General features: G+C 39.2%; 1 protein-coding gene across 4 annotated transcripts in view; it reads left to right on the top strand.

Annotated features, from left to right (window-relative positions):
* VPS50 (VPS50 subunit of EARP/GARPII complex) overlaps window positions 1–24,472 on the top strand; it is a 239,281-nt gene that overhangs the window by 107,574 nt on the left and 107,235 nt on the right. For 2 of the 4 annotated variants that reach the window (XM_087861075.1, XM_045793245.2), the window contains 6 exons: window positions 4,703–4,851; window positions 5,880–5,976; window positions 6,967–7,125; window positions 10,521–10,642; window positions 12,395–12,584; window positions 14,843–21,887. In XM_087861075.1, coding sequence (XP_087717201.1) covers window positions 4,703–4,851; window positions 5,880–5,976; window positions 6,967–7,125; window positions 10,521–10,642; window positions 12,395–12,584; window positions 14,843–14,962 — 837 coding nt within the window. In that variant the 3' untranslated portion in view covers window positions 14,963–21,887. Of the gene's footprint in view, window positions 1–4,702; window positions 4,852–5,879; window positions 5,977–6,966; window positions 7,126–10,520; window positions 10,643–12,394; window positions 12,585–14,842; window positions 21,888–24,472 lie in introns of those variants that run through there. The other 2 variants (XR_006778775.2, XM_087861076.1) reach the window with 1 other exon arrangement.

Raw genomic sequence — 24,472 nt, 5'->3', positions numbered from 1 at the left:
AGATATTTTTATTTTTTACATGTGTGTGTGTATGTGTGTGTGTATATATATATACACATATACATATAGTGATATCTAGTCATAAAAGAATGAAATTCAAAAGTAATTCTGCTAGTATCAATGTGTGGTATTCATGGTTATCCTGGAGCTATTTTGAGTTTGAGATTGTGCAATATTAGCAGAAAGTTCATGTCAGTTTTTGTCAGTACGAAATATTTTAAAAGAGGGTGTGTTTAGGGCCTGGTTGGCTCAGTCAGTTATGCGGCTGCCTTCAGCTCAGGTCACTATCCCGGAGTTCTGGGATCGAGTTCTGCCTCAGACTTCCTGCTCAGTGGGGGAGTCTGCTTCTCCCTCTTCCTTTCCCCCTCCCCACCGCTCATGCTCTCTGTCTCTCACTCGCTCTCTCTCTCAAATAAATAAATAAAATCTTTTAAAAAAAGAGAGAGAGAGAGTGGGTTTGATGCTTAGAATATACTTGTGGGGTGTAATTCTCCAAGTTTCTACTCATAAAATCAAAGAAGGAAACTAATCTGTGTTCATTTAACCTACAGTTTTTATACATTCTGAGTAGCTGTCAACTTCCAATCCAACCTCTTTCCAATAGGAAACTCATAACCCTCCCTGCCTTATACTTCTGCCTGATAGAAAGTGCTTTATTGTGAGGCAGCCAAATCTACCTCTCTGGAATTATTTTCTGTTATTCCTGTTTCTACTCCATTGGGGCCACTTTGGCTAGCTTAGCCATCTTGCCCAAGCCGAGTTATCTCTTCCTAATTCCTTTATTAGCTTTTTTTTTGTTTCACGGTTTCAGTTCTCTTCCTCACCATCCTTTGACTTGCTGTGAGATGGATATTCACAAGGAGAAAATACAGAGGATTAGAGGAGGTATTGGAAGGATAGTACTGGAAGTAGATGGGAGGCAAAGAGCTATGTGAGGAGAGTATAAGACTCATGGGGCGCCTGGGTGGCTCAGTCGATTAAGTGTCTGCCTTCCGCTCAGGTCGAGATCTCAGGGTCCTAGGATCAAGCCCCGCATCAGGCTCCCTGCTCAGTGGGGAGCCTGCTTCTTCTTCTCCCTCTGCCACTCCTCCTGCTTGTGCTCTCTGGTTCTATTTATCTGTCAAATAAATAAATAAAATCTTTAAAAAAAAAAAAAGACTCAAGGAATACACAACAGTTGGATAGCTATCTCTATTATTAATTCATTCAACAAACACTGAGTGCCAAGGTACTTTGTAGAAGACCAGTGGGTGGTCCTTCTGGTAGAAGAGGCAGATAAGAAATAATGAATATCCAATTTAATGTCAGATTGCATCAGGAATTACAAAGAACTAGGAAAGGATAGAAAGAGGGGAAAAGGGGTATGATTTTGTTTAGGTGATCACACATGGCCTGTCTGGAAAGGTAACACTGAAGTAGATCCCTGAAGGAAGAAGTAGAGGAGTGAGCCACGTGGATGAGAATTCATTTATTTAACAACATGTATTTAGTGCCTGTTTATTGAACACTTTATATATGATGCTAGAGGATACAGTTTTGGTGGAGAGAGAGCAATCTGACAAAACTCCCTACTCATGTGCAGCTTGTTTGCTAGTAGAGAGGGAATATTTTGGGGAAAATGTCTCAGGTGGAGGGAACAGGGAATGCAAAGGCCCTGAGATGAAACCATGCTTGACCTATTCTGGGAACAGCACAGAGGTGAGTATAATTAGAATGAAACAAGTAGGAGGGTTGGTGACAAAACCAAAGAGATAGCCAGAGCCTACATCATGTAAGGCCTTTGGATTTTACTCTAAGGAAGACAGGAAGCTGTTGGAAGAGCTTTAGCAGAAGAGTTGACATGATCTGACTTAGTTAGGTAAAAGAGAATTATTTTCACTATAGTGTATCACAGTTAAGGAGAGAGGTAAGGTGGCTTATACCAGTTTTAGTGAAAGAAGTAGTGAGACATGGTCAGATTCTGGATCTGTTTTGAAGGTAGACCCATCCAGATTTGTTTATGGATTATAAGTGGGGTATGACCCTGAGAGGAGTCAACGATGACACCTAACTTCTGGAGAATGGAGGTGCCATTACTGGAGATGGATAAGACTTTTAGGAAGGACACATTTGAGTTCAGCTTTCAGATAGGTTAAATACGCTAAAGATGGGAGAGATGTCAGGGCTAGCATGTAAATTTTGAGCTCTTGGCATATGGATAATATTTAAAATGAGGGATGAAGTCATCTAGGGAGTAGAATTTGAGAGAAGTCTGAGGACTGAGCTCCAGGACACCCCAGTGTTTAAATGTCAGGGAGAAGAGGACAGACTAGCAAAGGAATGTGAGAAGTGGCTGGTGGCATAGGAGAAAAACCAGGAGGCTATGGTACCCTGGAAACTAAGTGAAGAAAGTGTTTCAGGATTAGCCAATGTAGGGTGCTATAGTAGTTTAAATGAAATAGGTATTCAGAATTGACTATTGGATTTGGCCATAGGGCACCATTGGGGACCTTGATAACTGTTTCTTTGGAATAGGGCAGACAAAAGCCTGATTGAAATGGGCTTGAAAGAGAGTAAGAGGAGAGGAAGTAAAGACTCTCTTATCATCTCCATCAATTAAACTATTTGAGGGCCTGCTAGTGCCAGGAGGCATGCCAAGGTCTTGAGATACAAAGATGATGAAATTGGTCCCAATGTACCCAGGAACTCACAGTGAGGTGGAGGGGTCAAGAAACCACAACTGACGAAGTGCACTTCATGCCATATACAGACATAGGTATATGTGTAGGTAACATTAACACAGGTAAGATACTGGGTGCCCACATGGCTCAGTTGATTAAGCGTCTGCCATCAGCTCAGGTCATGATCTCAGGGGTCCTAGGATCAAGCCCCACATCAGGCTCCTTGCGCAGCAGGGAGCCTGCTTCTCCCTCTCCTTCTGCCTGTTGCTCCCCCTGCTTGTGCTCTCTCTCTCTCTCTCTCTCTTTCTCTCTCTGTCAAATAAATAAATCTTTTAAAAAAAAACACAAGTAAGATACTAATTCTTGGGAGACTGAGAAAGTAATAGAAAGGAGGTAAATATGACCTCAGACTTAAAAGATGAGGAGGACAGAGCTAGGCAGACAAGGAGCAGGGAGCTGGTAAGAGAAGAGTGTCGGTAAGACAGATATAACAAGTAGTCCAGTGCGTCTAGACCTAGGGACATTGAAGATTACTTGGAAATGAAGCTGGCAAGGAGGCTGGTATCGCTGTAAAGGAGTAATATCATGGTGATGAGTTTAGGCTTTTGTCTGTAGGGAATGGATAGTTAATTGAGACTTTTAAACTCTGGAGTGGTGTGATCAGTCTCCATTTTAGAAATATCACTTGGGTATTCTAGAAAAATCAGCCAGTGAACTGTGTGCAAAGTGAAGTAGAAATAGGAGAAGCCAGAGGGAGAGGTCTCTATTTGGGGACTCTTAGTCCAGGTAAGAATGCTGTGGGGCCTTGGTCCTGATGAAGCAGTGACTGGAAGAAGTGAAGGAGAGGTGTATGCTTAGGCATTATGGAGGGGGGAAGGAAAGGGGAGGCACGAATGATTCCAGGGTTCCTCATTTGGACAATCTGGTAGATGGTAATTACACAACCACCGGCATTAGATGAAATAGCACAGGCAGCCATACCAAACAGTATGTAATTTTGTGACTGTGTGTGTGTGTGTGCAGTAGGGGGGTGATTATTTTCCTTTTTAGTAGAAGGAAATAAATAATGGATCAGTGACATTGATTAACTCGCATAGTTTCCTTATCCTGATTCTCCCTTAGAGAAAGCACAGTTGTTCCCAAAATAACTTTTAAATGCTAATTGAGTAATTAGAGATTGAAGAGAAACAATATCTTTTGTAGAAGATAGGGTATAAAAAAGAATTAAAGAAGAATAAAACCATTTTCTCACTTGGAAGGTTTTATAATGTTTTAGTTCCATTTTGCTAAATTTATAAACCTGTTATGCTCCCAGAGTCCTGTGTATTTGATGTCTCTTTCATTCATAAGGCAAGTGTTGGAGATTTGTGACTATGTAATTGATTTAAGAAGTAATCTAGATTTATATTTTGTACACTTTTAGATTTGTTTGTGTCCAATTTTTGTGCCATAGTTTTCTTGGAGGATCTTTTAAAGGTCAATACACTGTGCTCTCCGGCCATCCCTTTCTTTTATTCCCATTAACCATCTTCCTTGTCATCAGTAACATGACCCCAGACATCTACCAATACAGTTAGCTTAGTTTCACTTTATAAGTGCATTCTAGTCCTGCCTTCTTGAGATTCTACCAAAGTTATCTTTATTAAGGTGTGGATGTGAAATGGTTAACCACACCATAATTTTGGAATGTGCCAGCTCAGTCCTCCGGAGGCAATCTCTCTCTTTTCATTTACAGGTTCTCGAAGGGCATCTCACTGTTGTCTCTATGAAATATCTGCCAGTTCATAAAGATTGCTTGTGTTGGCTGATTTTAGGTCATACGCAGATGATAGCATATCGAGTTGGATCATTTTCACTTAGTATAAAAGGGAAATTTCCAGTAGTTAGAAAATGTAAAAGAAGGAAAAGAAAGTATAGAAAGTAAATGTAATTAATACATATGCCTACGAGTATTTTAATTACAGGTACAGTTTTGTAAAACCACATGGTTTATTGCTATTAGATTTGATTTCAGGCTCTGTGTACATGTGTTGTATTTTCAGGAAGTTTCAGCTGATCCTACCGCCACCCTTACAGCAGCGGAAGAGAGAAAGGAGAAGGTACCAAGCCCACACCTCAGTCACCTAGTGGTTTTGACATCTGGGGATACATTATATGGGCTGGCGGAAAGAGTGGTAGCCACAGAATCCTTGTAAGTTGTTAAAAACCGTTGCTTTGCCTTTAAGTATTGAAGGAAAGTTATAAAAGTAAGCATTGTATACTTAGATTTCTAGCTGTATCGTTCTCCTACTTCTGTCACTTACATATTTCTGAGAAGTTTATCCTAAAATAGATTACCAATCGATTTTTAAAACTGCTTAGTTGGTTTTCAGTTACATAAATGGAAGAAGGGAAATCTTTTAAGGGTTTCAGTCTTTAGCAGCATGATCCTTGTTTTAAAGTAAAACTTTAAAAAAGACCACATTATAGCATACTTTGTATTTTCCTATGAAATGTGATTCTTGAGAAACTAGTTACAATGTCAGTTTAGTGTTAAATATAGTCAGCCCTTGACATCAGCAGGAATGCTTCCCGACCTTTATAAATCCCCCCGTTTTTAATACACCTAAAGCACATGAGTTCTTGCATAAAATGTAGTCCAGTATAAGTTAAGAGTTTTTGTGTACTTAACCGAAAATAGAGAAAAACAGGGCAGCTGCTGGCAATCCTCCCGGCAGATGAGTGCACTCCCGCATACCAGCCTCCTGACCTGAAGTTCACGTGTATGTCTCAGCCAAGTTACAGTTGGCTGTGTGAGGTTCCTTATGAGAAATGCCAGCCAGATGTTAAATCTGGGGAATTCAGCTATCTGTTCTGTATAATGAAATGGGATCCTTACAGGAAATCCTTTCCAAAAGAACGGTTCCATTTTTTCTTTGGTCTTTTCTATGATCTGTGCTCCCGTGTCACTCGTGGAGCAGCGTAGCTCTACACCTTGTGCTTTCCAGAGCCCTTTATTTGAGGTCTCCTTCTTCCAGCTCTGCTCACATTCTGTGATAAGCTCAGCAGTAACTTTTGGATAGGCTGTAAATGAGCTAATACAAGGTAGTTCACTCAAGCAGAAAAGAATTTTAATGGTCCAACTTTTGCTTAGAGATCTTAAAGATGACTTATACAAAAGTATGGACAGACAGTGGATCCTGCACTCTGCTTTCACGGTGGGTTCTTTATTTCCTTTAGGGTATTCTTGGCTGAACAGTTTGAGTTCCTTCAGCCCCATCTGGATGCCGTGATGCCAGCCGTCAAAAAGCCCTTTCTTCAGCAGTTTTATTCTCAGGTCAGAGAAACTCTTGGATGTCATTTCAACTGTGAGCACGTTATTTGGGGTTTTTTAGCTAGTGACCAGTCTCCAAATTCCAGGAGAGCAATTAGCATACGTTTATTCACTCATGAATTCCTGTATTAAGTAAATACTTACTGAGCACCTCCTCTAACTTTTAGTCTGATGCCCATTACAACTGTATTTCCAATGAAGTATGATAAGGGAAAAGAAACAGCAGCAGGGAATTTAACCTTGGCTGGAGGAGGAAAGGATAGTGTCATCAGGAGCAAGTTGTCTAGAAAGGCTGTCTGGAGGAAGGATGTTTAAACCTTCCGGGGCAGCTGGCTACAGTCGGGAGTGTATTGCAAATGGAGGGAATGACTTACATGAAGATGAGGCGGCGAGAGAGAGCATGGCGCGTGTCAGCAGCTGAGGAAAACTCAAATTGTCAGAGCTAGTGGTGAGAAAGATGGCTGGAGGAGGAAGCAGGGGCCACATGGTATGCAGTGCTCTCAGCCAAGAGGAGGACTCTATTTCGAGGGTACGGGGAAGGGACTGGAAGATTTGAAACAGGTAAGTGGCATGGTCAGTGTGTGTTTTAGAAAGAGTAGTTGGCAGCAGTAGATGGCAGGCCTCCAGGCAGGGAGACCAGCTTGAAGCTGTTACAGGTGTACATTTGAGAGATGATGAAATCTTGAGATGGGGCAGTTGGAGTAGAAATGGAGAGAAGTGAAAAAACATGAGAAATATTTGCTCGTCTCCATGAAAATCTGTGGTTCTTTTATTGTCATGGTACCGGTGGACTCAAGTTGACTGTATGTTTCAAAATTCTATTTTGAGTAAGTCCTTTGGCAATGAACTAAAATGTTTTCATAATTTAAATCTCCAGATATATATGTTTTATTTTTAGATGTGATGTATACTAGAAAAAGGCACAAAATATTTTTTTATAAATTTGATAGTTTTAGAAAATATTTGTTTTCCTTTCTGTGAAATGTATTTCAGACAGTCTCAACTGCCAGTGAACTACGCAAACCAATTTATTGGATTGTAGCCGGTAAAGCTATTGATTATGAACAGATGCTGCTTCTAATGGCTAATGTGAAGTGGGACGTAAAAGAAATTATGTCACAGCACAACATCTATGTAGATGCGCTGCTAAAGGCAAGTACGCGAAACACCTTTGTTAGAGAGGAGTCTACCAGGAGAACTATTCCTATCATTGCACTTGGTCTAAAGCAGTGAGACTATAGTTATGACCACATTTCTAGCATCATGATATTAAAGCCCCTGAATCAGAATAGACTTGCTTTTTCAAATTTTGTGTTCTTTTAGACCCAAGAATTCTTCGTAGATTTTTTGTTTTTGCTCACTAATTTCCCATCTTGAATTAGAGTTTGATTGGCATGTCTTGGCTGACTTTCATATTAAGTAATTTCAATAACCATGACTGTGGTGACAAGGAGATATTTCTATTTAATTAGAAGATATTTCTATAGTTGTAGATTTATTAGCAAGAGACCAGGCCCCTGATTATTCTTTGTTGTTGTTGTCGTTTTTCCAGAAGTCACATTACTTTTCCAATGTGTCATGCAAATACCTTTGCATTTAAAACTTACATTGAAAAGTTTTCTGGAAAAAACTATGCATCAAGAGATATTTGTAGATCACCTACATGTGCCACGCACTGATCTAGGTGCTGACAACATAGTTATGAGTTAAGGAACTTACATGCCCTCAGGGAATTTACATGCCAGTACAGAGATAGCAGTAGACATAAGTTATGATAAAATATGTCAGATAATGAATAGCCCTGTGAAAAAGTAAATAAGCAGCAGAAGAGGGATAGAGAGTGTCAGGATGTGAGTTGGGGGCAATATTGTTTATTTACGTGTGGTCAGAGAAGGATCCTGGTGAAGTGAGAGTTGGGGAGAGGCCCGAAGGAAGCAAGATGAGCCATGTGGATGTCTGAGGTGAGGAAAGGGCATCTGAGGAGATGAAACCCGCTTTCAGAAAAGTCTTGTTTTTCGCATTTGTCAGTGAAAGGAAAATTGGCCCTTCTTAAGCTCCTGACTTTTATCTCGTTCACACAAACATTCTTACCTGCTTAGTCCAGGGCAACAGATGGTAGCCGGGGACACTTGGGAACCAGTAAGCAAAGCTAGAGATCAAAACAGAGATGGCGGCAGAATTCATCATCTCTCTGCCTGGTGCCCTTCTAGAGCTCTGTGATGGAGACTGCGAGACCCTCCCCAGACTCCAGACCTAAGGGGGAGATCAGTTAGCAGTGTCTAGGGGTTACTGTCGGGTCTGAGGAGAGAGTGACAAGGGTGCTCTGTAATTGCCACCCTGGGAGAACTTTGATGTTTAGGGTCCCCACGAGATTTCAGTTGGGAATTTTAATTTGGAATGTGATAGACAAATGTAATTTATAAATAATCATATATCCTTTTATTTTTTAACAATTTCGTTTTTGAAAACTTGATTTTATTTTTTATGGCATGCTAACCATGATACTCATAGGGATGCAAGAAGGAAGAGATTTCTGCACTCAGTGAATATATATACTAGAAGGACCCCACTTGCTTTAGTTCTTCTTGTTTTGTTTTGTTTTTTTAAGATTTTATTTATTTATTTATTTATTTATTTATTTATTTATTTATTTGAGAGAGAGCACGCACCTTGAGCAGGGAGAGGGAAAGAGAATCTTGAGCAGAGTCAGCACTGAGCTGACACAGGGCTTGATTCCACGACCCTGAGATCATGACTGAGCCAAAAACAAGAGTCGGATGCTCAACCGATTGAGCCACCCAGGCGCCCCTAGTTGTTTTTAATTGTAAGAAACATTAATATTGTAAGAAAGAACGAAGGTTTTTCAGATTATTACCCTGAACCCAGTTTTTAGCAACTTAAAATCTTCTTTCCTAAAGAAGCTTTTATATAACTTTTATCCGTGCTATTATTTTTCCAAGTCCACACCTTTAGGTAAAAAGCAATCTGCATTTTTGCCCCCCAGAAATCTTAGGTAAAATGAAATGGTTTTATTGTTCATTTAACAGCAAACATTCTTGAACATTGAATTTAGCAATGAGTAGAATGACATTGTTTACAGTTAGCATATAACTTTATGTTTTTAAAGATTTTATGTATTTATTTGAGAGAGAGAGTATGAGCAGGAGGGAGGGAAAGAGGGAGAGGGAGCAGCAGACTCCCTGTTGAGCAGGGAGCCCAAGGCGGGGCTCCATCCCAGGACCCTGGGATCCTGGTCTGAGCCACCCAGATGCCCCAGCATATAACTTTATTTTTAAAATATTTGTGGAAAGTACTGAATCATGACTGGAAATCTAAAGCAGAGTTTACTGCAGTGAAGCATAGATATAAATGCAGTAGCAAATACTAGTGTTCTACTAGAGTCATACAATGAAAAGGATGAAGAGCAATTATTTATTTAACTTTGATTTTCAGAAGTAAGCTTAGTGGATTGAAAATTCACTTTTTCATAAATAATTAAAAGCAATTAACTGCAAAAAATAAATTAAAAGATTGTGATTAGCAAAAGAGCAAAAGGATAATAAGTAATCATGTGGTAGCTTGAGTGGTGATGATTAGGGGTCTTTTTTCCTCCTGTGTGTTATTAGAGAATTTGAATACATGTCAGTCTTGACTTGTTAAGCATTGTGTAGCTGCTGTCTTGAGGAAACTAAAGAAAAAAATGTCATTTTAAATGTTAAATTTGTTTGAATAAATTTGTTAAATTTATTTGAAATGTATTGTCAGGGAAGAAACGATAGCATTTACTTTTGTAAATGAACATATTAAGATGACAGTAATCCAAAGAAACTAGAAATACATGTATTGAAGGGTAAACTGCTTTCTTGTAATGGTTAGAATTTGTCTAAATTAGTTACATATATTTTTATTTTTAGTAAAGAGGTATCGTAAAAGTTCCTAATAAGTAATAAAAATACTCAGTTTTTCTATAGGAATCGGGATGTATTTTATGTTTTATTTTTTCCTTTGCGTTAAAAATTTGCAGCTATTACATGACTTTCAAATCATTTGGAATATAATAATTTATTGACTTTTAAAGAATGTTTAGAAAAGAGGATAATTTATCCAATTGTTCTCTAAGGAGTATAGCCTCAAATTCTAAATGATTCACAGTTCACTCTGAGTTGAAAGCTTACCAAAATATTTTTTTAAACTGGGTTTCTTGAAGATAATTTTAAAGACGTATTAGGTTGTTAAGCTCTTTTAATCCATACCGACAGTCATAGAAAAATTTGAGATGAAGAAGCATTTGAACATTGTTATTACATTGTTTAATCTGTTAATGACACTTATTTCTTTTTGAGATGAAATGTAGTGTCCTCTGTATCACAACATAGTTTATTCAGTGTGAAATACTTTAAAAGTCTGAGTTTTCTTGTGCATTCTCTCTTTTTGTTTTACTCGATTTGATTCTGAGTCTTTCTAAATCTTCTTCTTTGCTGGGAAGATGGGAGAGCAATGTGGCATTATAATTATATCCACATATGGCCATGATTTTGTCTTCTTAGGAATTTGAGCAGTTTAACAGGAGGTTAAATGAGGTTTCTAAGAGAGTTCGGATCCCCCTGCCCGTGTCTAATATACTTTGGGAACACTGTATACGTCTGGCCAACAGAACTATTGTGGAAGGGTAAGTTTTAATGAAAGCATTATCTGAGTCTTCAATGATAAATCATAATATACAGACCACATTGTATGTTGTTGTCATTACTACAGAGCATAGGTAGAGAAAGTCATAGATAGCAGACAATCCTACAATAATTCAGGTTTGACTTTAGAACATAATTGAAGAAACCTTAAACCCCTCTGTTCTTCCTCTGTGCTTTCTTTTCTCCGTGGTGACCTAGAACTAGCTAGTACGGGAGAGTGGAAAGTAGCATCTCATGGTTATGTGAGAGTTAAACTTGTAATAGGTATTATTACTTAATGATACAATTATTATTATGATGATTATGCATAACATTATTGAGCACTATGTGTCATTTACTGGATCAAGCACTTCACAGGATTCTTTCACCAAATCCTAACCTAAACTCTTTGATAGAACCATTATTCTCTCTGTTTTATCAAGGAGAAAACCTAGCCTCAGAAAATCAAGGCTTAGAGAGTTTAAATAACTTGTGCAAGTTCACACAGTTTCACACACCAAGAAGGTTTATGAACTTCTAATGGCAAAATCAGGCCTCATAACCACTATGTCTGTTAGTGGTATCATTATTAGATCATTGTAAACTGTATAAGTCTTTCATATGTTGAGTTTAAAGATCTATCAGTACTAATTTTCCCACTTAGAGATGGTACTTATATCTGGAATATAAACTATCTCTGGAAAGCAAGCCACTGTCTGGAATTGCACATCAGTTGAATTTCCACACTATCACTTATCTGATTTCTTTTCAGTTCTTCTTTGATACAAAGAAGAATGTATTAGAGAGTGGGAAGGTGACAGTGACAAGCTGGCAACAGTTTTGGCACTCTGTATTGAAACCAGCAGTGCTGGAAATCACAGAACAGCTCTGTGTCAACAGTCACGACTGAAAAGTATTTTTAATAAATTTGTTTAATAAAGTAGAAAAGTGAATAATGTTATATATCTATACAAAACACTTTTTATTAAAAAAAAAAAAAAAGCCCAGTCACTTCAAATAATATGCACTTCAGTGTCCTTGCAGATTTCCTTAGGGGAAGTACCGCATTCCTAGGGTTGATTCTTCACATTTTGTATTGTTGAAGGAATGAGACACTGACTTATGAGTAATAACATGTTGTACTCTTAGGGTTAATACATTCTTATTACAACTCCACCTTAGAACACAGTTTCTCAGTAGTGTGGGGTGTCAGAACAAGTCTGTAAGGTTTATGACAAGTATGTATATCCTCTTTTTCTTATATGCTCCCATGTTTCTTAGGTTCAGCTCACAGTCCATGGGGGAAATTACTTCATTTGTTTCCTTTGCATCCAGTAGTTACAATATTGAACAGTTTTATGAAATTAAGATTCCTTTGGAGTATTCATAGCTCACTTTTTATAAATAATTCTTGGCAGTCAGATTTACTGGGAGACCACTTTAACTTTCTTACAGATGATTATGTTAATTGACGGGGGGGGCGGCACTGTAGTCTGTGGAGCAGCAAAGAACCTCAGAAGTTACTCAATCTCTTTGCTTTGTAAATGAGGAAGCTAAGGCCCAATTGGCAGTGACTGCTGAGTGCCAGGGTCCCAACACAGCCCAGTCCTGATCCAAGGCTCATGTGCTCTTTTTCCTAGAATCTTCTTGTGTCTGGAGAATCTGTCCAGGTATGGGTTAAAGAAGAGTTTAAGTACCTACAGGTTTCTTTTTCCATCCCGTCATTTCTGTTTTTTTATTATTGTGTATCTTAGATATGCCAACGTCAAGAAGTGTAGTAATGAGGGTCGTGCCTTGATGCAATTGGATTTTCAACAGTTTTTAATGAAACTTGAAAAACTAACAGATATTAGACCCATTCCTGATAAAGAATTTGTGGAAACCTATATTAAAGCCTACTATCTAACCGAGAATGACATGGAACGCTGGATCAAAGAGCACAGGGTGAGAGCTGAAAAAGTTAATTAAGTTTTTATTCCTTTTCCTTTGTGCTGTTCTTGTCTGGTGTATTATATAATTCAAAATCATGAGAATGAAATATAAAGCATCAGCTGATTCTTTACCATATTCACACTGTGTCTATGCAGTGCCCTTTGCGGTAATCAGATTCTCTTGAGATCTTTCTGAACTGCAACAGTAATTATCTGGAAAGGTAGCCAGAGTTTGAACTTCAGCTGTGTTTATCCTGCAACTGTGTTGTGGGAAAAGGCTGAAGTTGGTTAACATCAAGACAAATTGAAGACAGCAACATTGAAGTGATTCACGAGCTAACGTCTATTATATAACTTAAACCTTATAGCTCTTAACAGTGAGTTGGTGTCATCCTGACCACACTGACATGTATTAGTGATGATTGAATATATTAATATTTAAATGACTAAATTTAACTTCCTCCGACATTAAATTTTACCTCGAGTATAGATGTGATCATTTTTCTTTTGTGTGGATATACAGATAAGTAGAGAAAAGTATTATTTATTACGTGTATTTAGGATGCTGAATTTTTGACACAGTTAAACTCAACATCTATGACCAGAGCATGCTCAGTATGGGGAGCTTTCCTATATGATTGTTCATCGCTTGTCTAGGTAGACAGAATGGGAAGACAGATTTAATGAAAATATGGGAAGTATTAAAATTATCACCTTGTTTTATTCCTTCAGTAACTCTAGTGATCACATTTACTTATGCTGTAAACATCGTGGGTAAAAACTAAGTAACTTTTTATTTCATTTGACTGGATAAGGAAATAAGGAATTATTTATATTTACTTTATCAGCCTCATCCAGACTGGTTTCGATACTCTAGAAAAATGAAATGAATATTGCCTGAGTTTTGTGGAAATGTGCCCACTGTGGGTCAGTTTCAGATCTTTAGGAGCAAGGTAGAAATGTACATATTATTTTCAACGATTTTGATCAGTACAGCAGAATTGAGAAAAATGTCATCCCTTTTAGTCCCATTGACTTCTGACATTTGAAAACCAGAATGCTAAACCAGGAACAGATGGACTGCTGAATGTTGCTGGAATCCATTTAGTAAAGTAAGCTGTAAACACTTTGAGGTTGCTACTGAGGAAGGAGTTCAGGGAAAGAGTTCAAGTAACCGAGGAGAAAAAGCACAGCTCTCAGATATCCATTATTTGATGCAAGAATGATACCCATTTTCCAGTTTCCTCTTGTAATATAGTGCACCAAAATTTTCAGCTTAGCATTTTGTGAGAACTTTAACTAGCTGATATTTGTACTTCAGTGAAATTTTCTCAGGAGCTGACTATCCTGTCTTTCAGGACAGTGTTTAGCCCCATGCTTGATGACAGTGGATTCTTGTTAAATGTTGACTGATTAAGAGAATTTATCAGATGCTAACAGGTGCTCTCAGAGCCCAGATACACAAACTGAACAGTTTGCTGGGTTTTTTTAATGGACTCTTTCTCATATTTTGGAATTATCTTTAGTGCTATCTTTAGTGGTTACCTCCAGTGAAGACAGATGACTTTTCTAATTAGGTGGTAGTATAGAACTCTTTTTCCTTATCTGAACTCTTGTTATTCATCCTCCAGAACCAGATCAATATGCAAACCTTTCTGGTGAATCCCTATTCATTCTTTTCTTAGGAACACGTTATCTGAAATTCAGGAACCAAGTAGGTTTGTGCAGCGTACAAGACTTATAGTCTTAATTTTACTTACTAGCTACAATGACAATACGGTTTCAAAGCTGGTAGCTTTCTGATCCTTGTTACCTTACTCATTTATCATATCTCAGAAAATTGTTCTGTTAGAGATTTTTTTCCTTTCACCTAAAATGTTTGCAAAATATAGAGTGCCAGAAAATAATTATTTAGTAGCATTTTAAAAATTTGAGAGGTCAGTGTATTTTAATAACTTAATAGAGACTGTCACAGAGACAAGCATAAGGTGTGTGGTCTTAAAAGTAACAAAAGCATAGGCATGTCAGATTACTCTGCCATATTGAAGAGATTCTAGTCCTTTCTGTTTTGAGGTATCCTGCAGTGTCCTTGGCTGAGTAAACAATTTGCTTCTGTGTCTCAAACTATAATTTCCTCTGCTTTTCACTGATTTGTAGTGCCCGGTCACTGTCCACTGAAAACTGAATATCTGCCTGTTCTTTCCTTGCATTGATCAAATACGTGTCTTTCAGCATATTAAATTTGGATCTTTTTTTTCCCCTCCCGAGCAGGAGTATTCAACGAAGCAGCTGACCAATCTGGTAAATGTTTGCCTGGGATCCCATATCAATAAGAAAGCAAGACAAAAACTTCTAGCTGCTATAGATGATATAGACAGACCCAAAAGATAATGAACACTTTCTTTTTTCTCAATGGCATTGATCTTCTCTCAACATATATGACATGAAAGCCAATTTTTCATGCACTCCTGACTATTGTCTGCTAAGAAATCTTTGTGCATGTTCTTTCCAACTGGAAAGTGGAAAACACTGAAGTTCGTGTGGTGTTCTCAAATGACTTTTATATGCTCTGGTCCTTCTCTTCAACTTTTAGTCTCATTTATTGTATTCTTTTTCTGAAATGATATCATTGCCTTGTCATAAGTATTGTTATGTGACTACAGTTACACATTTTACTGAAGAATGCACTGTAAGTATGTAATTAGAAGGAACAGTGATAATGCATCCTTAGGCAGTTTTTGGAGAATGAATTTATGTTGGTATTTTTTTACTCTCTCTGCTTGGTTCTTAATACATAAATGAGAGGGTTTATGTACAGTATCTTCTAATTATGAGCACTGCATGAGAATTGAAAAGTACATGTAAGCAAAATAGCTGAAAAATCAGTATGTTCTCTGTGTTTTTAAATGTCAGAGTTTAAGTGAGGGTTAATTTGGTTATAACAGTGATCATAAGTGATGAAATTGAATAAATATTGTACTCTAACACGATCCGCCTATGTGAGACTAAATTTTGATATTTTTCCACAGCAGGCAGAATTTATGAAACTATAATGGAATTTTTCAGTGTGTTCCAACAATTTTAATGATCTTACATCCTGGTACCAGTGGTGAAAAGTAATTTCATTGGGTGTACCTTTTCAGAGCCTGAATAGCACCCAGAATAGTGATTATGGGATTTTTCCCCCTTTTCTTTTCTTTTTCTTTTTTTTTTTTTTTTAATGTGGGACATTTTTTCACATAAGCATTGCTTTCTTTGAATTCTGCTTTTGTCTTAGGACAGGAAAACCTGGCTTAGCTGACTTAGGGAGAGAACTGTTAGTGGTCAAGCATAGGTTTATGGTCATATGTTCACCTTTCTTAGCAATCTGCTTTGTATCACAGATGTAAAATAACATGAGCTGGCTAGGGATAAACTTTGGAACTCAGTTAATTAGTCTTTAGTAACTGTACTTTGCTTTGAAACCAGAGATCTTCTATCAACATATACAACATAAAAATCCGTTTCCCATGCACTCCTGCCTGTTAAGGAATATTTTGCATGTTGTTTGTGACTGGAGAGTAGGAGACTCTTCAGTTTGTGTGGTGTTGGTCCAGGTGTACTGGGCATGACCTGTAACATGAGTAGCTCCCAGAATCCTGAAGCATCATCTCATGAGAAATGGGCCTTGTGTCCTGTGAGTCTTCTGGGAACTGAGATGCGCAAGTGGAGGGCGAAGGTGGCATGTGATCAAGCATGGAGGCGAATAAGGAGGTGATTGCCACTCAGTGTCTGCCTTTCCCTGCAGATATTCATAACTGGCGCCGTATAATACAAAACGCTTTTAGAATATATCTCTGTGTGGGTGTTAGTATGTGTGTCTGTATGATGAGTTTTTGTTTTCAGCCTCTCACTTTGCAGTTCGTTTACTGTCAATATTGCTAGTAAAACTTTCCTCTTGTAAAAAAAGGTGTGAACTTGATGCTGTCATGGTCTGCTTATGGCATTAGAATGTGTACTGGGAAGGCAGCTTCCGCCAGTAGCCATTATCCATAGGCAGCCACCGGAAGAAGACAAATACGAAATAAGCTTGGTCCTTGTGTTTAAATGACACATTCAGCTGGGACATAAAAAGCTAATCAGTCTCATTTATTTTTCAGTTGATTATGAGCTGCCTCTTTCTTCTTTTTTACATGGACTTTATAGTTGGCTTTCTTTAGTCTCTTGTTTGCCCTAGGTGGTATGAACAGCAATTGCCTACCCGGTGGAGTGTTTTCCCGGATGATAGGAATTGATACAAAAGAATTACTTGTTAGGGAATCAGCCATGCAGTCAGACAGACCTTTTAACTTACCTATACTCTGCTTTGATAAATAATTTTGAAAAAGCTTCCCCCCCTCCCCATTTCAGGGTAGCTTAATAAGTGCTCATTAACATCAAAATAGTAACAGGATACTTGAATTGTGAAATTACCTAATAACAAGAGAGTTCAGACATTTCTCAAATACATTATGCAGGGATAATGAATTATAACCATATAACACTTTGTGAAACTAATTTTAAGATAAATAGAATTGAAGAGCTTGAGAATATAGATGGAATTATCTGTGTTCCAAAATTTTTACTGTTACAAAAAATTTCTTTTTGTGTCTAAGTTTTCCTTGACATTTTATACGAAAGTGTCCTATGAAATTCAGGATTTTAAGTTGATATGGGAGCATGGTAAAATAACGTCCCCTGAGAAAGAATGATTATTTCTATAAATACATTGTCTTGCATTAAAAAATGCTAGGGAGATACATAGCGGTTCAAATGAATTAGTTTTTCAGTTTATATAGCCGACAGAGATCTCGTAAGTTCATTTTGACTAGTAAGCTCATTTGCTCAACTTACAAAATGAAAGAGAATTTTGCTTGAAGCCAGTAGCATATGGTATTTTATCATATCTTTAAGCAGAATTTCCTTTGAAAATTTCTATTTAGCTGAGTGCTAAAGTGAACCTTTAAGTTAGATTGAATAGCTTTTTCTTTACCTGCTCACTGAAATTCAATTCACTTTGAAAGACTTGTAATTCAATTCACTTTGAAAGCATAGTTATCTTTTGTAATGAAAAAGTGGACCTGAAGATGAAATACAAAATATGCTCCAAGCAAAATGAAGTCCAGAGGAAAAATATTTATATTTCTATATTTATTTTTTGGAGTAATTTTAATACATACTTAGTAGTTAACACAAATGATATTTAACTCTTGAGAATGATTAATGACAAGAAAATTATTAATACTCTGATATGATCTTTATAAATATTAAGACCAGTGCAGCTTTCTGGAGATTTTTCTTTTTAGTATTATGGAAAATATTTGCTCAATTCTTATAATCCACAAATTTTTTTTTTTTAAAGATTTTTTATTTATTTATGTGACAGAGAGACAGCCAGCGAGAGAGGGAACACAGCAGGCAAGTGGGAGAGGAAGAAGCAGGCTCCCAGCAGAGGAGCCCGATGTGGGACTCGATCCCGGAACCCCGGGATCACGCCCTGAGCTGAAGGCAGACGCTTTAACGACTGTGCTACCCAGGCGCCCCTATAATCCACAAATTTTTAAAGGCCATCAGAAAGTTCAAGGTGCACAGCATTCCCAAGGACAAAACTATGCCAGATTTTATACATGAGAATTCTTAACTTGTTTGAAAATAATGGAGAAAAATAGTTCATAACTCTGATAGACTTTTTTTGATTGGTGCATCCTTTTGTGAATATTGCGAAGTATACCTGCATCTTTTGTTCAGTTTGAAAACAAACCCATAATTAAATTCTCTCCTTTATTTGCTAGGGATGTTGGGGGAAGAGGCAGGAATTTGGGGAAGAAGGATAACTAGTCTCTCTATGGGATTTTAGTACTTTATTGATATGATTTATTTGGAACTTTTTTTTGTTTTGCTTTTTGTTTTTGATGAAGAACCATTTTTATGAGTTCCTTTGGTGATTACTTCTTGATTTCAAGACTGATAAGACCCCACCCAGCTGAGGATCTCCAGATTCGCTCTTTACAGAGTTTTTCACAATGAGCCGAGCCTTTCAATCCAGAAAAGAGATCTTTCAAAAATCTACAACCTATATTTTATTCTGTTTCTTCCCCCATCCCTTGTTTCTTGATTCTGCGTACCAGCAACTGAAAGGATTTATGTTTTAAAGAAAAGACATTTCTATACTGTGGGCATTTTGGTCCAACTACCACAAATAGCATACTAATCTTTGCCTTAGCTTTTTAGTCAGGGTTTCCATTTCAGCAGAAGTCCCTTCTGGAGCCTCCATTAAAGTGTAATTACACCCTTGGGTAACTATTGGAAGACAGTTTTTGCTACTGCCTGCTGTCTACCTTATCTTATTTCTACTTCCTATCATAGTTCCACCTTTAAGAACCCAACCAAGATGCTGTAGTTTCTATGAAACCTGTCCTTCTCAAGAGTAGGTGCTATGGGGAAGAAGTAATAGGGAATGGTGTTTGTTGTGGTGGTAATAGAATTTTAACAAGGAAGATTGCAAAAGATCTCTCTTGGAAGGAAGTGAGGAGGCCAGCCACGCAGTTATCTCAGGTAGAGTGTTGCAGGCTGAGGGAGTAGTAAATGCAAAGTGAAGGCTTCGGGTGAAGGCTTCTGGTCTGAGAACTGTAAGGAGGCCAGCATGGCCGGCACAGCAAGTGGGAGAGAATAGGAGTGGAAAGAATGTGACAGGAGTCACACAGTGTGAAGGCCTGTGAACCATGGAAATGACTTTGGATTTTACTTTCAGATAGGAAGCCTTTGGAAGATTGTGAACAGAGCGGACTTAGGACTCTTGATTTCTGACTTAGGTTTTTAGCAACATCTTACTCTACCTGTGTATTGAGAAAAGGCTGTAGGGGACAAGGACTGAAACAAGGAGACAAAGTAAGAAGCTAATACAGTAAACCAAGAGCAACATAATGGAGGCTCAGCCTGCAGTTTTGGTGGATGCAGTGAGCAGTGATCAGAGTCTAGATGCATTTCAAAGGTGGAGACAGGGATTGTTGATTGGTTGTTTTGATGTTTGAGAAAAGAGGAATTAAAGATGATTCCAAGACTTTTGCTTGAGAAGGTAGAAGTCTCTGGGAGAACTGGGTTTGTGAAGATGATCAAGAGAACAGTTGGACAGCTGAGTTCAGGAGACCTTGAGAGATACCACTGAAGGTATAGAAGAAGCATCTGTGCTCATGAATCTGGAGAAGTCAGGGCTGTAGATTTAAGTGTGGGAGTCATCAGGATATAGCATAAACCTTTCTATAGGAGGCATAAAAATCATACTTGGCCCATGAATATTAATAAGCATTGGTCATAGAGGTTTTGTCCCTTTAGAGTTGCCATCTGCCTTGCAGTTGAGCTTTCTCAGGGAAGAAGAGGCTTTCCTGGGGAAACTCACAAGCCTGGGAGAGCAAAAAGAGCAGGCATTGTCTCCAGGAGAGGTGAGACAGGGCTGGGAGCCTGCAGAGATTTTGTGTGGGGGTGTGGGGGTGGCAAGATGTTAATAGCAAATGTGAGAACAATCACCATCTAGTGACCTGAGGCCTGTGGACATTGTAGTTATTTGGCTGGGAAGCAGAAGCCATCTCCTTGGAGCAGATGATTTCCGGTGCAGCCCTTTCCCTAGCTAGCTCATCATTGAGGCAACCAGAGTCAGCTCCAGAGTCCTGTCTTGTGTCATGCACTGGCTGGGCTCTAGTGGATTGGACAAATGGTTCCTGTCCTCAGGAGTTTAAATCTAGTAGGATAAACAGATGTAAGAGAAACATATTCCATTCTGGGGAGTACTCCAAAGGAGAATTCTGGAGTGGGAGTCAGGAAAGACTACGCTGAGGAGGACATGCTCAAGTGGAGACTGAAGAAGAACAGGTGTTAGGAGAGAAGGCTGACGGGAGAGTGTGCTTAAGGATCAGAAAGGGCAGTGTGGTTGGCACACAGAAGGGGCAGGGAAAGGGGCACAGAGAAGACGGAGGAGATGTGGCGAACTCAGATACCTTGTGCAGCCAAGCAGGAGACGCAAGTGAGTAAAGCAGCAGATCTTACTCAGTAATGCGTGACAGGCATTTTGAGATGTGGGCAGTGTGGGCCCAGCTCTACCGACAGGCACTCCAATTCGAATTTTAATCTCCGCATGCAAAGGAATGAATGAGCTCCACTCGCCCATCAGCTACGGGGAGAAGGGAATCTGTATAGAGGAGGGAATTTCCCAGAACATCTATCTGTGTGTTCCCCTGTACACCTTGACAGCCCTTAGCACACAATCTTACTTCTCTCAGAACTATATGATGGATGGAGTGGTCGAAAGGAATGCAAATGCTCAGGCCCTTTGAACTAGAATTCCTCCCTAAACTGTCTGAAGTGCTGCTTGGTGTCTCTGGGGCAGGACTGTCGCAAGTGTGCTTCCTTACACCCCACAGCTCCTTGTACTGGATCAGACATGTAATTGCTGTTTATTTGTTGACTTCTCAGTATTGTGGAAGGAGGATTAATTACTCAGTAATTGTTGAAGAGAGGTGCACATGGGCATTGGAAGCCAAAACATTAGCAGTTTAAAAAGAAGCAATAACTCACTTCAATTCCTTAAGTTTTTATCACATGCAGACTGCCTGAGATGAAGCTTGACATGTTTTAATAGACTGCCCTAGACCTTTAATAGACTGCCCTAGACCAGTGGTTCTCAAAGTATGGTCCCAGATCACCAGCCTTAGCATCATCTGGGAACTCGTTAGACAAGCAAATTCTCAGGCCCCACCAGAGACCTGTGGAATCAGAAACTCTTGGGGAGGGGGCTGCAATTGGTGTTTTAACAACCCTGATGCCTACTGAACTTTGAGAACCACTGACTTCAAAGACACAATGAGATGAGATGATGCAGAGAAGGTGTTCACCTGGAACTTTCTTTCCCCTCGTGGGGCTATAGGATAGCTATTCCAGACTGCTGAGAAGCCCCCCCCCCTTTTTTTAAATGTTTTTAGACAATATTTAGTGTTTGAACAGGCCAACAAACATGTGCGTCTCCTTCACATTGACTTGTGTGGGAAGAGGTTTTTCCCAGGAGATTTTTAATTGGTTTAAGAGTCATGTGCAATGAGACCGTAGAACTGGAGGAATAATGTATCATTTTACAGAGATTTGGTCTTTGATTCTCTCAGCAACTAATGAAATCAGATGGAGTGAGAAGCCAGTTGACTATTTGATAAGGGAAGCTGAATGTGTGTTGGTGGCTGGGGTTCTGTTGAGTTCATATTCTTGCACCTTGCCTAGTCTCGAGTTACTCTTTTGTTCCATCATTTTTTTTTTTAAGATTTTATTTATTTGAGAGAGAGAGAGCACAAGCAGGAGGAAGCGGTAGAGGGAGAGGGCGAAGCAGACTACCCCCTGAGCAGGGAACCCGATGTGGGGCTTGATCCCAGGACCCTAAGATCATGACCTGAGCCAAAGGCAGACATTTAAGCTACTGAGCCACCCAGGCACCCCATGTGCCATCATTTTAAAGAGTATTTCTGTATCTCTAAGAGGGGAACAATAATAGTACCTACTTCACAGGGCTTTTGTTTTGTGCAGGTGGTTACTGGGGCCTAGGAGGCTGCAGCAGTTTTCCCAAAGTCACACTGCAAGGGACGGGATCAGAACTTGAGTCCAGTGTTCTTCCTGTCACTGCTTCTAGCAGCCATGTGATCCACACGTTGGCCCCTGACAGACCTCATCACATTTCTTCGGACTGCTGGTCTGCCTGAATTGCATCCCAGTAGCAGTGCCTTGGCCATACATTTGCTTGTTTGCTGAGGAGTTATTTGGCACACTGCAGAATGTGTGTGTCCCTGGTCCTCATTGGGATTCCTTACATTTTTAGTGCTTCCAGATTTAATAGCAGAGCCTATTACTGGTGAGTGATGGGTCTTGATTTGGGGGAGTGAGAATCAGTGTTTATGCCATTATGACAGGCAAATGCTCAGGAGTATTCTCCTCTATGCATTCTCTTGGTAAACCATCCAAGGGACCCTTTTCTGACTCTTGAGGAATTCAGGTGTGATTCATGTGACAGTGATAATGTTTCTGCTGCCATATCAGCTTCTAAGGAAATTCCAAGTCTTCTGTTCAGTTCCACCTCAGGTGTAGGGAAGGTTTTCTCCATGTGGGGTCTTAAAGTCTGGGGATTTAAAGCGATAGGTGCCCCACAGATAAAAGAAATGTCCACACGGGGCAGTTCAGCACTTAGTCTCTTCTCTCCTCTCTTGCCCTTGTGCAGAATTGCCTTCCCCCTTTTCTGCTTACTTCTCTCCATACCTTCCTTTTCCATCCCAGTCACCCCATTGCGACCTCTTTCCCTAGCCCCAATCTTAGCATGTTTTGGGGAACAGAAGAAGAGTTCTGTAAGTGGGCACATTTTTGTTCACACTTTAATTAGGAGTTTCTTAGACTCATTAGTTAAGCTTCTTTGAGGATTGAAGGAGAAAAATCGTATTTGGATGTGTGAGAAGCACAGAAAACCAACAGAGGCATTAATGGAGGTATAACCCTGCCATTTATCAGTATCTTAAGATTGTCAGGAGAGTATTCTCAATTCTTGTAGTAGATTTCTTTGTCGTTTGTAAATTTATAAATGCAAGGACCTGATATTTTCCTCTCCAGGCTCATATGTTCACACACATCTCCCTGTGCCCCCAACTTCATTGACTAAACAAACAACTGTACTACGGTATCTGTTTCTTCAGATAATGGAATGGTTGTTCTAAAATTTATTTGGGCTGAGGTCCATTGTTTACCTCTTCTCAGTCATTAATCTTTGAGACAAGGCTTTTTCCAAGCAAACTACCTGCAGTTTGGTCCCTGAAACTTAAGTATGTGTCAATAATAAAATTGTAAATGAGATTATAATTAGCACACACCAGGGACTGAGATTTGGCAGTACCTGATACACTTTTCTCAGTAAGTACTTTATCTTTATGTTTAAAAGCTCACTTGTTGGAAGCTGGTTTAAATGCTTTTCTAAGCATCTTGTAGAGGAAAGCCAAGGTGATCCTCGTAAGTGAAGTTCCATCGCTCACCATGAATACATTACAGCAGTTTTCTACATGTTGGCGATTTGAAGTGTTGTTTGGCTGGTATTTAACCATAATAATAGGAACTTGGCTCCTGTGGTTTAAGGCATTTTGATGGCTGCTTTTTTCATTTTAAGAGGAAATGCTCTTTTTTCTTTGACTCTTCTTTTGCTTTTAGCTCTTAGAATTCATCTTCAGGAGATTATGAAGAGAAACTTTGGGACGAGATCATGATGTAATCAAAATGATGGTGGCATAGAAGACTTTGTGCTGGGGTTGGGGTGGGCAGGTATTGACCAGTTGGTGTGATGAACTGCTCTTCCCTAAGCTTCAGGGACACTGCGTAAATGACAGAACTGTAGAATTTGAAATAGGAAGATTTAGCAGTGACAGCATCACACTAGAATTGTCCATCTAGCAAGGTAGAGTTGGAGAGTCAAAAATAGTAAAAACAGGGAACAGTTGAACATCCAGAAAAAAGACAAACAGAGATGTCTTCACCATGACTTGGGGAGTCCACAGTGGATCTGTAGAGTTGGGAAAGTGACAAGTCGGCAGGAAGTGTCCAGGAGTCTTTTGTAAACCCAAAGTCCAGTAACACCCTGTTCACCCAGGATCCAGTGAATCTGCGTTGGAGGCAGCATATGGGCTCAGCAGCAGGGAACTTAGTATGTAGCTCCAGGAAATAAGAAGACAAAGTGCTGAGAAGCTTCCAGAGTAAAATCTAACAGTTTTGAAGGTAGTAAGGAGCTTAGAGGTCACCTAGTGCAACCATTCACTAGGAGAGTTACGGATGTCTGTAAACTGTGGGTATTCACATGGGAGGATATCCTTCACTGCATTC

This window comes from Ursus americanus, chromosome 3, assembly GCF_024610735.1.
Source record: "Ursus americanus isolate L20-20 chromosome 3, mUrsAme1.1.p, whole genome shotgun sequence".
Taxonomy (NCBI): domain Eukaryota; kingdom Metazoa; phylum Chordata; class Mammalia; order Carnivora; family Ursidae; genus Ursus; species Ursus americanus.
The sequence above is the reverse complement of the archived record's forward strand: the minus strand, read 5'-3'. Positions and strand labels throughout refer to the sequence as shown.